We start from the raw sequence: 17,396 nt of genomic DNA on the forward strand, positions 1-17,396 counted from the left end.
ATCTGAGAACCAACTTTTGAGGTTCAAAATAAATGTATTTGAGGTGTGAACACGCTGGCCAGTTCAAAAGTAGGTTCTGGAACGGGGACCACTCTGCTGTTTATCATACCCTTCACAGTTAAAATAACTTAAACTCAAGCATCACGATGAACCACTGCAGCGCAACAATCAAATATAGATTGACACAATTAAATATGTAGATGGAGTTACCTGCCCTTAAGACACCTAGAAATTGTCTGTCAGAACAGGTCTGTTCTCTGGATAGATCCACATGGACCAAAAAGAGTGAAGATCTTTAATTTAAACACATCTTGGTCAGATCCACCCATCGTAACACTCACCTCGGGCTCAAAGTTTGGGCAGGTGGAGGGTGTGACACATTTTTAGGCATGCCATTAAATCCACTAACACAATGGAGTATGATGCTAAAGTTCACTTGATGCAAATAAGCAAGTATTGTCTCATTACGAATTCTAACTGCTGAAGTGTTTAAAGGTCATTGGAGCAGTGCAAAATGAAGTGTTTGACAATCAATGTAGCGACATCTGCTGGCTAAATTTGGTATTGTAATATTAGCAAAAAAGGATTTAATCCAGATAAATAAAAGCAGATTTTAGTGTGAGAGTGGACGGGAAAAAGGAATGAGTGTACTAGCGTAACTGAACTGTGTTTCGACTTTCAGTATAGTTATGTGCAAATCCTGTTTATTGGACTATTTCCACCTGCAGAACCAGATGTGTGCAGCATTAGCCTCCATGTCCTCCTACAGTTCCCACCTTCAACTGCTGCTTCTGGTAGCCAGCTGCATCTCCAGCCACTGGCCTTAGCCTCTGCAAATCAGTTTCAGCCCCACACCACTTGCAGTTTCTCCCAAACACCTGACACTTCCCCATCTGTCTGCATCAGACAATGATCAAGCATTGACAATAGTAAATCATTTTGGCGGTGCTAAATTGGGAGGGGTGCCCTATAATCATATTCTGCTTAGGGGCCCATGAAGGCTTGGGCCAGCCCTGTGCTGAAGGATCACCCCCAAGCACATTCAAAGGTAAAAAGGCTATGACTTTAAATTAAAGGGAGGAACTATTGTTGCACTACAGTCAACAATGAAGATGTCAATGAAATTAGCAAGGCCGATAAATAAAAGCAGATTTAGTGCTGTCATCATGTTTGTTGTGTAAAGGTCTTATTCAATTTAGCATTTGACTATTTAGATTGGCTGATAGGAATGTATAGAGATAGTCTGGAAGAGAACCAGACTGTGGAGCTTCTATATTGAAAGACTGGGATATAACTCAGTATTTTCATTTACAAGTTTAGATTTTTTTTTTACCTCATATGCATACCAGATCTGCACTCTGCGGTACTGTGGCGGGAGGAGTAATGAATTGGCCTTTAGCCGATGGCTCCACCCTGTGGGCACACCCTGCTTTGGCTTGACACACATCTTTTACAGGTATGTATTGCGCTCCAGCCAATAAATACAAATTCTCAAACTACAGTAGAATACACCATTGTTATTCATATACTGCACAACATGGTTATAATAAAGTGAGCTGGTCCTTTCTGGAGAGTAAGCAGTGCCATGCTAACTTGCTTCGCTCCTTTGTTCCTCTGAGGTCCATTGGACAGACTTGGTTTTAGCTTGGTTGCTAGCATTGCAGGGCTGGTCCCGAAGAGAAACTCAACGGGCCTGGAGCAGCAGAGGGTTGTTCAATGCAGGCGGGTGAAGCATGGGAGTAGGCCTGTACGGCTGCAGGTGCAGGCTGTGCTTTATGCCAGGATCAGGGAGAGGCCGGTGGCCTGCTCAGGAGATCTTGGAGAAGTCCACCTTCCAGTTTGGAAGTTGGAGGAGAGAACGATTCAACCACCTCGGCAGAGGTTGGCAGTGAGAGAGCTAATGGACTAATATGGAAAGTCCACACATAGCAGGGTGAGAGTCATAAAGCAAAGTGATGTCACTGCTTTACAGCTGCTCAAAAGACGACAATATAAAAACTATGTCAGAAAGCGAAACCCTGGTTTCTCCTCCTGACATGATGTCAAGATGGAGTCCAATCGCGAAAAGACTCTTATTTTATTTATTCATTTGTCATGTGTAGGTTATGATTAATAAATACATTATTTGTTCTAAAATATCTGTTTTAATTAAGTCTCTCCCGATTGAACTGCTTCTGGTTGCCAGCTGCATCTCCAGCCACTGGCCTTAGCCTCTGCAAACCAGCCCCACACCACTTGCAGTTTCTCCCGAACACCTGACACTTCATGAGACAATGATCAAGCATTGAACATAGTAGATCATTTTGGTGGTGCTAAGTTGGGAGGGGTGCCCTCTAATCATATTCTGCTTAGGGCCCCATTAAGGCTTAGACCGGCCCTGTGCTGAAGGATCCCCCCCAAGCACATTCCAAGGTATAAAACAAAAAAGGTGAGCAAGCCATATAGGCTATGACTTTAAATTAAAGGGAGGAACTATTGTTGCACCACAGGCAACAATAAAGATGTCAATTACCAAGGTCAATGGTCTACTCGATAATAAAGGAAGTAAACAAGACAGTGATCAGATCAAAGAAGAACAAACAAGTCACTAAAATTTAAGTGTTGGAGACTAGTTAGACTAGATAAAGAAGAGAAAAGATTATTGAAGATAAAATATTGGCTTAAAGAGGTGGCTGAAATGTAGCAGGTCATTTAATTTTACCTTCATGTGCTAATCTCTGTCAATATTTACAAGCCCAAATTAATTTGTTTTTATCAGCAACCTCTTTGGACAATATTTGAGTTATAATGATCTGTGTTGATCCACATGACATGGCAAATAATCTCATTTTCAAACTTCACACTGATTTGGATGATGACATGGCTGAAACAGAATAGTAAATCAGTGAATTATAGCAAGGGTGTTTTCAACATTAGTTTGACAGGCAATTAAAAGAAAGTTATGGAGCGGTCTGGCCCAGAGGGAAAAATGTTGTTAAGCCACTTTGAATGTGAAAGTAAACTTGAATTGACACGTTTGGTTAAAGTGTGTGACAATGACAGCTTAATAATGTCAAGCCACTTCTTTATAATTGTTAATTCATTTTCCACTGCATTCAAGAGCTGCTTGATAATGTACATAATAAACAGTTTTGCAGCTAGTTAAGTTTGTGGGACTCCATACGTGACTTTTACAAAATCAGAATCGATGTTATTCATATGTTATTCATATGTACATGGTGATGTCTGTCTTTAAGGTAACTTTCAAGCCATGCAGGAAAAAATCCTGACATCCATGATCAATTGTGTCAAAGGCCTTTAAGTTGATTTATTTTTTAAATATATAAAAATAATAATGATAGTCCCTGTTGTCTTTTGCATAAAATAGCTCTTCCATCAGCTCCATTGAGGTGGACGTATTAAATCTGAAAAAATACTGGTGTTTGCTCAGTAGATGGTGTTTCTCTATAAAATGATCTTGCCTTTCCACAAACAATCTTTCTATCATTTTGGAGAATAGATAGAGCAGAGAGATTAGTTTATAGTTGGTGAATTGATACCTGTCTCCACTTTTGAAGATGGGAATCACTTTTGCAGTTTTCATTTTACTGGGGAAAATGCTTTTGGGAAAGATTGTTTGCAACATCAAGTATTTCATTTTCATTTACACTCCTGATAAAGATGGAATAGGCATTATGTCATAGAATAATGTCCTTCCGTTGTTGTTTTGTCCATGCCGTACGCCATTGTTTTGTTCTGTTATTTGAATGTTTTGTGCTCCATGCCATGGTACTATGTTTGTTTACAACCGTAAATTGTTCTGTTTTAATAATAACTTGTTAAGTACATTTTTCTTTTTACATGCATTTTCTATGCATTTAGCAGTCCATTGCTAATCTTGTCTACATGTTTTATTGGTTATAGTCTCTTAGTGTTTATCATATAACTTAAGTAGCCTACCATGAACAGATAGGCCTCAAAGGACCCGTTTTGGTCATCAGTTGCACAGACCTCATTCCAGATCTGTTAACGTAACTTAGGTCCGCCTTAATGGCAACAATGTCATGCCATGTCATGTGGTGGATCCACACAGATCATTATACTTATCACATGATGCCAAATCTATTAAGAACAGGTAGGAGCAGTTTGTGATAGGCATGCTTACGTTACGTCATACATGGTATAAAGCTCTGAACCCTATAGTTATTGGTAGGATTCCCATGAAGGCGGCAACATCTACAGAAGAGAAGAAAACACAAAAAAGGTAAGTTAATACAAATTTTCGATTCAGATACTCTTCAACTTCTTCTTTCACTCTTTTTTTTATTTATTATTTTATAAATCTGCAGGGTACAGAGTCTGGAAAGTTTGGAAAAATAATTGATTTTAAATATTGTCTTTTCAAGGTTTGAAATGTGCTTGAAATCTTAACGCATTACTGGATTTACTCCATATAAACCACACTGACTTAGGGACTGTCATAAACTACTGTCTAGTTTAGGCTTTTTTAATACACTAATGCTGAATTGATTATATTATTGACAAGTATAATACAGAACATTAATCTAAATTGGGCTCATGTAGCACATTCATTTTGATTGATAATTTGGAATTCATTCATTTTCAACAAATATTTTAATAAAATATAATTTTCATGGAAAATCCACATGTTTTTCCTTCAATAGCTTAATTAGGTGATTGGAAATACACCTTATAAGAATAATGTCCAATTTACAGAATTCAAATAACTCAAGATCTAGCTATAAAGTAGAGGTTTCATTTTTTTTAAATCTTCTCTAGCTATCTTCATCTTTAAATAATGTGCGTCAGTTTTTCTACTTTCACTTTCACATTGGCTGACGCTGGACCTTAGTAGACACAGATTACTGATGTAATATCTCTTCGGGACTTTTTAGGCCTGACAGACATGTCTTTTCTGGGTGACAAAATGGTTCATTGGCTATGATGTACCTCACAACATGAAGGTATTCAGCCGTCCTCCACAAAAACAATACATTTCTCTCCTCCATCTGTGTAATGGCGATGAAGGCAGGGATAGGACCCTAATACAGACAGTAAAGTTAGGTTGTATTATGTCAATAGAATAGCAGAAAAAGGTATGGAGAAGGTGCAGGTAAGTGGTCAGGTTACTGGTGGAAATAAAGTGGGCTAATGGAAAGCAGTTGTGTAGATGGGTGGGGCAGTCAAGTGATAGGGAAGGGAGGAATTCAGAGGGCCTCTAGTGGATGGATGGAAAATAGCAATGAAAGGGCCTCAGGGACTGATTGAGCCTGAAGACAAGAAGAGGATTTGAAATCTCCATTAGTCTCTCACTCACATTTCTTCTACACCCATGTGCACATGCATGCACACACAGACAGTAGTTAAGTTTGGGGTTGGTCGGAAATAAAATTATTAACATTTCATAATAATCAAATGATCCCAGAAACCTCATGTTGACGATGCTGATGATGGGGAGAAGGGAATGTGGCTGAAGAGGAAAGACAGAGGGACAGACTATGACAATCATGATATTAAAAAAAAAAATTAAACATACATTTCCCATGGAAATCATGGTGGTGAGGTATGCAGTCTATTGGACACAATGTCACAAGCCTTCAGCCTTTCACATACTGGAGGCTACAAGTTTGAAATATATCCAAATGTTTGCAGGATACTTTTTTGGTCATGCTGAGTAGGAGTAAAACGTTTTTTTTCTTTTCCTTTTTTAAGACTTTATTAACCATTTTAGCTGCAGTCAACTCTTCAGGATATTCCCCAAAATAGTCTGTGTTATGTATACAGCATTATTTTCCAATCAGATGAATAAAGCTTAAATTCTCTGTTTGTGAATGTCTGCTCAATTGGCTTGGATTTTTATTGAATGCCTCTGAATGTCTTTGTCCTATGATGGAGGAGGAGGATCACTACACCACAGCAGATGAAGAAAAAAACCATTTCTGCGATCCCATCTGTGACAAAAGAGAAAGGTAAAAAATTTAAAAATCCCCAAATTGGAAAAATGAACCACTCGGTGAAGAAAATATTTTTTTCTCCCTTAATTATATTATATATATCAATCTGATTTTTCTCATGTTTTCCTGTAGTTGATACATTGGGCTAGGGTTCAGATGAAACCAAAGTAAAGGTAAGATCTTTCTCCTTCTTTAGTCATCACAATACAGTTAATTAAATGTTGATTTTTGACAGAAATCAGTGTCCCAAATTGTATATGAAAATATATATTTGCGCAAATATAACCTTGAGGTGCTTAACTTTGAAAGACACACCTGAAATGTTGAAACTATAGTGAATATTGCTGGTACGATGTAAATATGAAGGTCAACATAAGTTCCTGAACCTTTGTACTGTCCCCCGAGCAGGGACTTCCGAGGATAAATCAATTACATAGGAACTAGATTTAGACCCTGGTTACTGTGGTGGAAACGCACAGAGCTACTACAAAGGTTCCTAGTTCCTGGGGATAGTCACTGGTGGAATGGGTGCTTTAATTAATACAATGAACACTGTGTTATTCAGTGTGGCAATGTTTCTTGTTGGTCTTCATTAGGCTTGTTTCTTGATGTTAAGACACAGTCACAGACACCACTGAAAAACAAAACAGTTTTAACTTCTATTGGTATTACTTTTTTAACGAAATATTACATGAAATGATCTCTTCTCTTAGTGTGATCCAGTAAATGAACCTGAAAAGAATGATGAAAGCACAACAGCACAACCTACTGTGAAAAAAAGGTAACAGCAAGAATGTACTTGTAGCAACATCTATAGTGGAATCCAAATGTCTGAGACCATTAATCAAGTTACTTATATTTTGCATATGTGGTGTTTTCCAACTCCAGAGTAGGCAGAACACAACCATGTTTCACTGTAGGTTTGACACACTGTGCTTTAATGTTCTTAAATGTTTTCCTTATTCTAAACCCTTCTGTTACTGCCATACATCTCAAACATGTAAACAGTAAATAGCACCTTTTCCAATCATCCACTATGAATGTTGATATTTCTTAGCCCACCACAAGCGGTTGGCCTTGTTTCCTCTCCTGAGTATTGTTGTGTTTTTTAGGTAACACTTTGTATTAATATTCATTTCAAAGTGATTCATATTTATGTCATATATAAGTCATTAGATATTGATGAACCAATCATTTACAAAACAGTAATACATATTTGTAAATGATTAATAAGGGTATGTTAACATATCACAAATGTATTGTAAGTCATCGATAAAGCTTTTAGTAAATCATGAAATTCCTTCATTTCATTTCATTTATTTACGGCTCTTGACCATAGTATAATGGTATGGAGCACAAAACATTCAAACAGAACAAACCATTGGTGTACGGCATGGACAAAACAAAAACACTACATAAAGTTTATATGTTTGATCGCACTTTGCTCTGACCCTCGTGTGATGCAGTTACTTTTTCTACTCCAGGTACCTTATGGTTATGACTGAAAACAAGGATGAGGTAAGAAACTTAAAATAAAATTCTTTAAAACTATTTACTTTATATCTCATTGTATAACGTTATTTTCTTATTTATTTTTCATACGGTAAATGGTTGTTTACAGATGTGAAGATTTCTGCAGAAATCCAACAGAGGAAACAATATGGAAAATGCAACACAAACACTGCTTGGCAGACTTCACCTTCTGGAGAAACATGGGCAGGAGTTCTCACCAGATGATTATCTTAAGATAGGTCCACCTGTGAAACTGGACCATGAAACATCTGAGAAAGATCTTGCTCATACTTTTCTTCAGAGGCTGATCATGTTAGACTACAGAGCCAGATATATTCCTGTAAGACAAGACAGTCCTGATGTGAGCCTGTCAAAACCTGGTCAAGTGCTTGACACTGTTGAGACGGAAGACAATGACTTCGATGCTTTTTTTAGCTCCAGTTTAGATAAATCAGAACCGACTAATGTGCATCCAATGGATGTCCAAATGGCAGTATTTCATTGCTCAGACAGCTTTTTTAAACAGAACATGATTACAAAGCTATCACAATGTCAGTATGCCTTACCTCTGCTTGTCCCTGACCCAGTCACAAAGGATATTGACTGTCCTCTGTGGACATTCAGACAAATAAAAAAAACATGGAAGATTAAAGATAATTCAAACACTGTCACCATGCCCATTTGCACAGCTAAGACACCCATGGTGTCATTTTTCCGCCTGGGTTCACTATCACTGTCTAAATCTCAGCTGATGAACACTTTGATCAACGACCATCACAGCACCTTCTTCCATAGAAACTGCCCTGGTAGCACCAAGTCTTGCCATTTTATGCATGGAGTTGCAGAGATTGCCTGGTACTGCCCTTCTGGAAAACCTAATGATGCTTTCGCTGACTGCATTGCCTTCTGTAATCTTCATGGTGACGCGATGTTGATTGAAAAACAGCGTGAAATAATGACTGAGAAATCCTCAGTCAATGTTGTTCTTGTACCAACCCTGGATAAAAGCCACGGAAGTACAACCGTGATCTCAGCCCTTTTCAAGTCTCCAAAGCCTCTCATTATTCTCATTGCTGATAATGATGGTGCCATTCAGGGGAAAGATGGAAAATACAAAATGGGTCTGAAAGACAGAAACCAGCCTGATGTTTCTGAAGAACTGAAAGGAATCATTGGAAAACTTTTAAATGCACCACATACAACCTTCCAGCTTGAAACCATGGCTGATGTACCTGGAATCAGAGTGGATGAAGATGACCATGTCTGTCAAAACGGGAAATCTGCTGCAATGCAAACGATAAATTTGCTCCAAGGGACGGATGTTTCAAAGATCAAAGATAAATTTCTCCCTTGTCAAGGTCAACTCTGGCATGAGTGGTGCAAAATAAACAAAGAACTGCATCATCTCAAAGGACACATTGAAGAGGAGAAATGTCAAAAGCAACAGGAACAGATGCAAATACGTCAGAAACAATCAACTGCTTCTTGTAGTGAATTGATGAAGTTGTTTACTGGAAGCCTTTCCTCATTGCCACCAACAGACAGAGAGTATTTCCTTAAATGGACTCAGATTTTAATTGATGCCCTCTCCATAGACAACCTCTCTTTAATTCTCCAAAACTATGATGAAAAGTGGTCTGAGGTTTTGGTTTTGAAGAAGAAGCATGACAAATCTGATGAGCTGAAGAGCAAGCAAACTGAGCTTGATCAACTATCAACACAACTACAGTCAGCAACATTTGGTTTGGAGCACCTCTTTAGAGAAATGAGTCAGATATATGAGGCTAATTCCTCTATGCAGGAAAAAACAAAGTGTGGGCAGACTGACTGGTCTAAATACCCTGAGATGGCTGCAGAACTGATGATATCAGGACATCCAATGGAGCTGATGGATGGAGATGCAGGTCATGTGCCTTTATCATGGATTTCTAGTCTTTTGGATGAAGTCATCACAAAACTGGGCGACCAGAGAGTTTTTGTTTTGTCAATTTTAGGTGTACAAAGCAGTGGAAAATCAACGATGCTGAATGCCATGTTTGGTTTACAGTTTGCAGTGAGTGCTGGCAGGTGCACCAAGGGTGCCTTGATGCAGCTGGTCCAAGTGTCAGAGGAGTTCAGGAAAGAGTTTAAGTTTGACTACTTTCTGGTGGTGGACACCGAAGGACTGCGTGCTGAGTTGGAAGGTAACACCACTCTTCACCACGACAATGAACTTGCAACATTTGTTGTTGGTCTGGGAAACATGACATTGGTCAACATCTTTGGAGAGAAACTAGCTGAGATGCAAGATGTTCTGCAGATCGTTGTTCAGGCTTTCATGAGGATGAAGAAAGTAAAACTTTCTCCAAGTTGTGTGTTTGTTCACCAGAACGTGTCAGATATTGCAGCTGTAGAGAAAAATATGGATGGAAAGAGACGAATGCAAGAAAAACTGGACCAAATGGCCCAACTTGCTGCAAAAGAGGAAGGTTGTGATGCTGAGTGCTTCAGTGACGTCATTGCATTTGATGTGCAAAAAGATGTTAAATACTTTGCCCATCTGTGGGAGGGAAGCCCACCTATGGCTCCTCCAAATCCAGGTTACAGTGAGAGCATCCAAGAGCTGAAGAACATCATCCTCTCTAAAGCTCGATTATCCCCAGGGATTACTCTCTCACAGTTCAAATGCAAAATTCAGGACCTGTGGAATGCCCTGATAAACGAAAACTTTGTTTTCAGTTTCAAAAACACACTTGAAACTGCAGTGTACAGAAAACTTGAGGTCCAGTATGGTAACTGGACTTGGGCCCTGAGAAGCAAATTGTTGACCATCGAGAACCAGCTGTATACAAGAATAGAAAATGGGAAACTTGACAAGGTTGAGCTCAGTTACATTTTTGAAGAAATGAGCGAGACCTTTGGAGAAATCAAAAAAGATATGACAAGTTACTTCGATGATGACAGAGATAAAGAAATGTTGGTTCAGTGGCGAGGCCGATTTGAAATCAAAATCAAGGACTTTCATGATGAACAAGTGAAAGGAGTTAAAAGAAAACTGGATGAAGTTATTCAACAGAAGCAGGCTTGTAAAAGTCTAGATGATAAGAAGACAGAGTTTGAGAACAAGCTGCTACAAAAGAGCAAAGATCTTGCTCATCAGTTTAAAGACAAAGCAAACGATGAAAAGGAACTCAAAAAGCAGTTCAACTCTGTTTGGAGAAACTGGATTGAGGAGTTAACCGCAGATACAAAACCCATTAAGGACATCAACTTGGAACAAGACCAAATATCCATCCTCAAAGAGCTTGGTATTGAAATGTCTTCCAAAAGTTATTCAAAAGACAGCGACAGCTACAAAAAAATATCTGAGGTTGGCTGTTACAAGGACTACATATTCTACGGAGGAGAAATCGGAAAAATAGAAAAAATTAAGTGGAATTTTCAGAAAGAAGAACAGGAACTCATCAGATCCCTCATTGATGATGTTGAAAAACAATCCCTTGATGCAATCAAAAGCAAACCTGTAGCTACAAGAGGCTACAGTTCCACTTACTTGCAAGAAGTGGCCAAAAATGTTCAAACAAAAGTGAAAGAATTTGAGTCAGGGAAGAAATATGCTCTGGAAAATAAGTTTACCGTTGATCTATTACTGTACGTATTTTACAGAGCAGAAAGTTGGCTTTCACAGACCCACAAGAAATTCAAAATGAACAACGATGCGCTCACTTATTTAGACAGCAAGAAAAATCAATATTACAACATTTTCAGAAGCTTCTGTAAAGGAAACTCATCTGCTGTTGTGCTTGGAAAACTGATCTGTGAAAAACTGAAGAGCTCTGCTGTTGAGGCTATCTGTAACAAGACTGCCATTGATCTCGCTGGAGAAATGAAGTGCAGTTCCCCAGCGTTCAGTGGGAACAGGTTGAATTTGGAGAAACATGTGTTAAAGTCACTTGCAGAGAAAGAGGACTTTGATGGTTACATCACCTACATCCGACATCCAAGGAAGAAAGCAGAGAGTTTCATAAAAGAAGAAGTTGAGGAATACATCTTCACAAAACAAAGAGAAAAAGCACAGAATATGCTCAAGAAAAATGTTGAAGATATCAACCAACGTTTGAGTCTTGCTTTATTCACTGCAACAGAGAAAGTCAAAACTAAGCGAGGGGACATAGACATGTGGGTAAAGGAATTTTCCAGTTTTCTCAAAGATGAGCTAACCTTCACCATTTGTTGTCAAAAATTCCGCGACATAAAGAATTTTGACTTTCTAAAAGAAGAGATAAAGGAAGGCCTTTTGTCCGTCATACAGGAGATGAGCAGCCTGTCATTGGATAAGATCAAGGAATTCAGGCTGCAGCCTGGTCAAATCCTCATCGATCAGCTGTGTAACTGCTGCTGGGTAACGTGTCCATTCTGTACAGCTGTTTGTACCAACACCCTGGAAGATCACAGTCCTGATGATCACAACGTGCCTTTTCATCGATCTACTGCCATCAATGGTTTTAACTACAGAAACACAGTGGAGCTGTCGCTTGATTTCTGCACATCAAAAGTTGCAAGTGAGAGACGTTTTTATCTTAATGAAACAGAAAAGATCATTCCCTTTAAACAGTACCGAACTGCTGGCCCAAGGTATGCTAACTGGAGAATTACCCCTGATGAGTCCAAACTGCCGTATTGGAAATGGTTTGTGTGTCGATTTGAAAAGCAACTGGAAGAGCACTACAAGATGAAATTCCAGGGCAGAGGGGAAATTCCTAGTGAGTGGAGAGAACACAGTAAACAAGAAGCTATTGGAAGCCTGGATGAAATGTTCAACATGTGAGTTTGCCAATACTACAACCATGCTTGGAATCATGATACTTGCTCTACATGAAGTGACCAGTAAACAATAAGGCTCTTCTCAAAGTGACAGAAGCTCAAACTGTCTTTGACTGTTAAAAACAAAAATTGTTTTTTATTTTATTAAAGGAGTGACACAGTAGCAAAATTATAGATTAGGCTTTTCCAAAATGGCTGTGGTAGCATCTATTTTTTAATCAAGATGTTATATTGTAATTCTTAAAATTTTAGAGTAAATTATATTATATGGCCGGAAGCAAAGGACGTCACAGTTATTGTGTAATTATAAATTATGTGTTTGTTAGCTATTGAAAAAATCAATGATTAGATGTGCCAACATTTTCTTCAATTAAACAATGACAAAACTGACGAAATTGTCTTTGGTGCCAAATATGAACAAGTAATAGTCATTGCACAGCTTAAATCTGTTATGTTAGAAACCACACACCAAGCCAGAAATCTTGATGTAGTTTTAGACTCGGACTTGAATTTCAAAAAACACATTAATTCAATTACTAAGTCAGCCTACTACCACCTTAAAAACATATCAATAATTAAAGGGCTTACTTCTCAGCAGGATTTAGAAAAACTTGTCCATGCATTTATCTTTACTAGACTTGACTACAGTGTATTTGCAGACCTTCCTAAAAAAATCTATCAGACAGCTTCAGCTAATTCAGAACACTGCTGCTTGAGTCCTCATAGGGATCACATCACCCCAGTTCTGAGGTCTTTACACTGGCTTCCTGTCAATCAAGAATTGATTTCAAAATATTGATGTTGGTTTATAAAGCACTGAATGGTTTAAGGCCAAAATACATTTATGATTTGCGGACACAGTATGAACCGTCCAGAGCTCTCAGGTCGTCTGGGACAGGTCTACTTACAGTCCCCAGAGTTAGGACTAAAGAAGGAGAAGCAGCTTTTAGTTTTTATGCACTGCGTATCTGGAACAAAATCCCGGAAAAACTTGAGGTCTGCTGCAACTCTCAGCTCTTTTAAATCAAATCTGAAAAGGTTTCTCTTTCCCTTTTAACCAGTAATTTTTATTTTATTTTAACTTATTATTATAAATGTTTTATTCACATTTCTAATCTTGATCTATTCCATGCCCCTGTAAAGCTAAAATGCCTCGTTTTATAGGTGAATTGGACTAAAATGGGGGACATTTGATCTCCAAGTTTAGATGAGGTCGTTTGTAGACACAGTAAAGTATTTTAATGTATTTCTGTGTACACTCCCGTAGAAACGGTAAAGTATTTTAATGTATTTCTGTGTACACTCCCGTAGAAACGGTAGAGTATTTCAATGTATTTCTGTGTACACTCCCGAGAAACGGTAGAGTATGTATTTCTGTGTACACTCCCGTAGAAGCGGTAGAGTATCTCAATGTATTTCTGTGTACACTCCCGAGAAACGGTAGAGTATGTATTTCTGTGCAGACTCCCAGGGAAGCGGTAGAGTATTTTTTTTAATATTATTTTTTGGGCATTTTCAAGCTTTTTTATTGGATAGAACAAAGTTGAAATGGGGAGACGGAGAGAGAGGGGGGGGTGACATGCAGTAATGGTCCACGGGTCGGATTCAAACCCGCGACCACTGCAACGAAGGACGGAGCCAACATGATACGCGCTCTATCCACTACGCCACCAGAGCGCCCCACGGTACAATATTTTAATGTATTTCTTTGTAGACTCCCAGAGAAGCGGTAGAGTATTTTAATGTATTTCTGTGAAAGTATAAAGGATGAAATCTATATACAGTATATTACATTACATTTTATTTAGCTGACGCTTTTATCCAAAGCCACTTCCATTATATTAGGACACAGGGAACAAATTATCGTTGAATGGAAGCTACTCGTTCATCTTGATATATTTTGTTTTTACTATTTCTAAAATGCAATTTGGAATGTCTAATCTTGATGTTTTTATGCCCCTGTACAGCACTTTGAATGGCCTTGTGTCTGAATTTTGCTATATAAAAAAAAACTTGCCTTGCCTTGCCTAAAGGATGTTTGTAAAACGTATGAGACAGAATATGAATGTTTCCTTTATACAATATGATGACGATGCAATTTGCATACTAACATTTAAAGGAAGAATTATTCTTACATAAGAAATAAAGAGTTTCTAAGTTTTCATTCCTCTAAAAGTACGTGTGTAGGCTATTATATTTTTAATTGCTTTAATTTGAAAATCTAATCAAACAGACAAAATGTTTTAGGTTGTGTTATTTAAGAAAAAGTTGATCAGGTTTTGCGATTAGTTATGAGGAGAACATTTGTATTCATCCAAATATGTATCATTTGTTGTATATTTACATTAATTTTTTCCTGTTTTAAATGTAAAACTCTATGAAAGACTATACACTGTGTCTTGCCTAAATATCTCTAATTGTATTTTTTTCACTGTTTTTAAAGGGTTTTGAAAGAAAGTGTGTAACATAACTGATGGATAGGAAAAATCATGTGGTGGATATTCTGAAATTCAATTAATGAAAAGTTGTTAATTATGAAAATAGGTGAAATTTGTATACAAGACTTGCTGACTTCTACAAAAAAGGGAAAGCGTTGTGAGAAGTTGACAGTTTATGTTCAAATAAGGAAAATAATTCCTTTGTTTTTGCTAACTACGTATCTGTCTGTTGTCCAATTCATCTGAAAATCAATTTTAAAATTTTTTAATTTAGATATTTTGTTTTTACCTTTTATGTTTTGTGAAGGAAATTACTGTTATAAATGTCATAATCATGCGTATTTGTAATATGATCTTGTTGGGAAACTAAATACAAGTGAACTCATTATAAAAGAGTTTGACCTGGAGTGGGTTTGAGGGGAGCAAGGTTTTCTAATACTGTAATGCCTTGAGTGATAATCTAGCCTACATACTGTCTCGTCTACAGTTGTTGTGTTAATTCTAAGTACAGTACTATAACTGAGGAGAGACTGCCTCTCTTCAGTTTTCTTCAGTTAAGCCTGTGTGACGCTTTTGCTTGCAAGCAATAAAGATTAAGTGAGAATCTGAACATTGTGTCTTCTGGAATTTATTTACCAACTCTCATCTGCACTGAACAAACTGATATTTCAGTTTCCCCAATGTTTTATTTTTTCAATGAATAAAGCTTTAACTTTCTCAAGTAATCAACTATTTTACATATTATCTAATTTTAAATGATCTACTGCATGCCCATATAGGAATTGTTTTTTAATGTTGATGACGAGTACATTTCTCCTCGAGGGCAGCGATCCGGTCGCTGTGGTCAAACAGGGCTGTCTCCATGGCGGTTATCTTCAGGTTGAGCGATTCGGTGGTCGACTTGACGGCATCTAAGGCAGCGGAAATGGGCCTTAAGGCTTCACTCACTACCATTTTCATAGTTGTAGTAAGGGTTGTTGTGAGGTCGGATAGCAGCACAGCACGGAGCTTGTCGAGATCAGGTGGCAGGGAATCGTCTCCGCCATGACAACATCGTGGCTGCCTCTTTTTCCGGGGGGAATTCTGCCCTTTCTCTTTCTGCCTGCTGCGGCCCATCAACGCCAAACAGTCAGTGGTCGCAATAACCAAGCAAAAAAACTTATTTCAAGTAGTGTGTGGTGCTAAAATATGTCAAATAATAGTGAACGCTTGGGAGCCCCCGCGCTGCTCGTCCTTCTCCTTCACATGTTAACCCGGAAGTCCATGATGCTGTTTAAAAGATATTTAAATGTTACTCGTAGCTGCTTTAAGCATTGAATATTGAGGCTGATAGGAATTTATAGAGATAGTCTGGAGGAGAACCAGACTGTGGAGCTTCTATATTGAAAGACTGGGATATAACTAATTATTTTCATTTACAAGTTTAGATTTTTTTTTACCTCATGCATACCAGATCTGCACTCTGCGGTACTGTGGCGGGAGGAGTAATGAATTGGCCTTTAGCCGATGGCTCCACCCTGTGGGCACACCCTGCTTTGGCTTGACACACATCTTTTACAGGTAGACCAGCCAATAAATACAAATTCTCAAACTACAGTAGAATACACCATTGTTATTCATATACTGCACAACATGGTTATAATAAAGTGAGCTGGTCCTTTTCTGGAGAGTAAGCAGTGCCATGCTAACTTGCTTCGCTCCTTTGTTCCTCTGAGGTCCATTGGACAGACTTGGTTTTAGCTTGGTTGCTAGCATTGCAGGGCTGGTCCCGAAGAGAAACTCAACAGGCCTGGAGCAGCAGAGAGTTGTTCAATGCAGGCGGGTGAAGCATGGGAGTAGGCTCATTAAGGCTTAGACCGGCCCTGTGCTGAAGCAGGATCCCCCCCCAAGCACATTCCAAGGTATAAAACAAAAAAGGCGAGCAAGCCATATAGGCTATGACTTTAAATTATAGGGAGGAACTATTGTTGCACCACAGGCAACAATAAAGATGTCAATAGATGAAATTACCAAGGTCAATGGTCTACTCGATAATAAAGGAAGTAAACAAGACAGTGATCAGATCAAAGAAGAACAAACATGTCACTAAGACGCAAGTGTTGGAGACTCTAGTTAGATTAGATAAAGAAGAGAAAATATTATTGAAGATAAGAAAATATTGGCTTAAAGAGGTGGCTGAAATGTAGCATATAATTGTGTGCAGGGCCGCTGCTAAGCTTTTGGGTGCCCTAAGCTTAAATTGTCAGTGGTGCAGATCCATGTTCTATGATGGAGGGGCCCATTTCAACAGATAAAGGGTGGATAGCTACTTTTTATGAACAATTTAGAATTCACACATAGAAAGCTTATTTGTGTATGTGTGAGGGGGCCTTCAAGGCCCCTCATGGAGCCCCTTACACAGAGCTAGTAATGCTGTTGATTTTAACTTGCCTTTGTATTTCTCCCCTACTAGTTGAGGGGCCCATGATGATTTCTATCTTGTTACATTCTGATGAGTATACTTATATTTAGGCTATTCCTTTTTGGACCCTGTTATTGACCCTGTTATTGACATCAGTGACAGAGCTCTTTGACTATGCAACATGAAAAGTTACTATCAGTATCTCTGGCTAAGGGCCCCCCTGAGCCCTTGGGCCCCTGGGCCTGTGCCTGGTATGCCTGTGCAGTAATCCACCCCTGGATAGGTTGC

The 17,396-nt window shown here is 38.5% G+C and overlaps 1 protein-coding gene across 1 annotated transcript; it reads left to right on the forward strand.

The window, feature by feature from the left end:
• Window positions 1-4,901: 4,901 nt before the first annotated feature.
• LOC307262758 (interferon-induced very large GTPase 1-like) lies at window positions 4,902-15,261 on the forward strand. The gene is made up of 6 exons (XM_080043731.1): window positions 4,902-4,964; window positions 5,896-5,969; window positions 6,087-6,127; window positions 6,668-6,735; window positions 7,439-7,472; window positions 7,576-15,261. Exon 6 carries the CDS (start codon window positions 7,615-7,617, stop codon window positions 12,271-12,273), a length of 4,659 nt encoding a protein of 1,552 aa, XP_079899857.1. The 5' UTR covers window positions 4,902-4,964; window positions 5,896-5,969; window positions 6,087-6,127; window positions 6,668-6,735; window positions 7,439-7,472; window positions 7,576-7,614; the 3' UTR covers window positions 12,274-15,261.
• Window positions 15,262-17,396: the final 2,135 nt, after the last annotated feature.

This window comes from Ammodytes marinus (assembly GCF_949987685.1).
Source record: "Ammodytes marinus genome assembly, chromosome: 16".
NCBI lineage: Eukaryota > Metazoa > Chordata > Actinopteri > Uranoscopiformes > Ammodytidae > Ammodytes > Ammodytes marinus.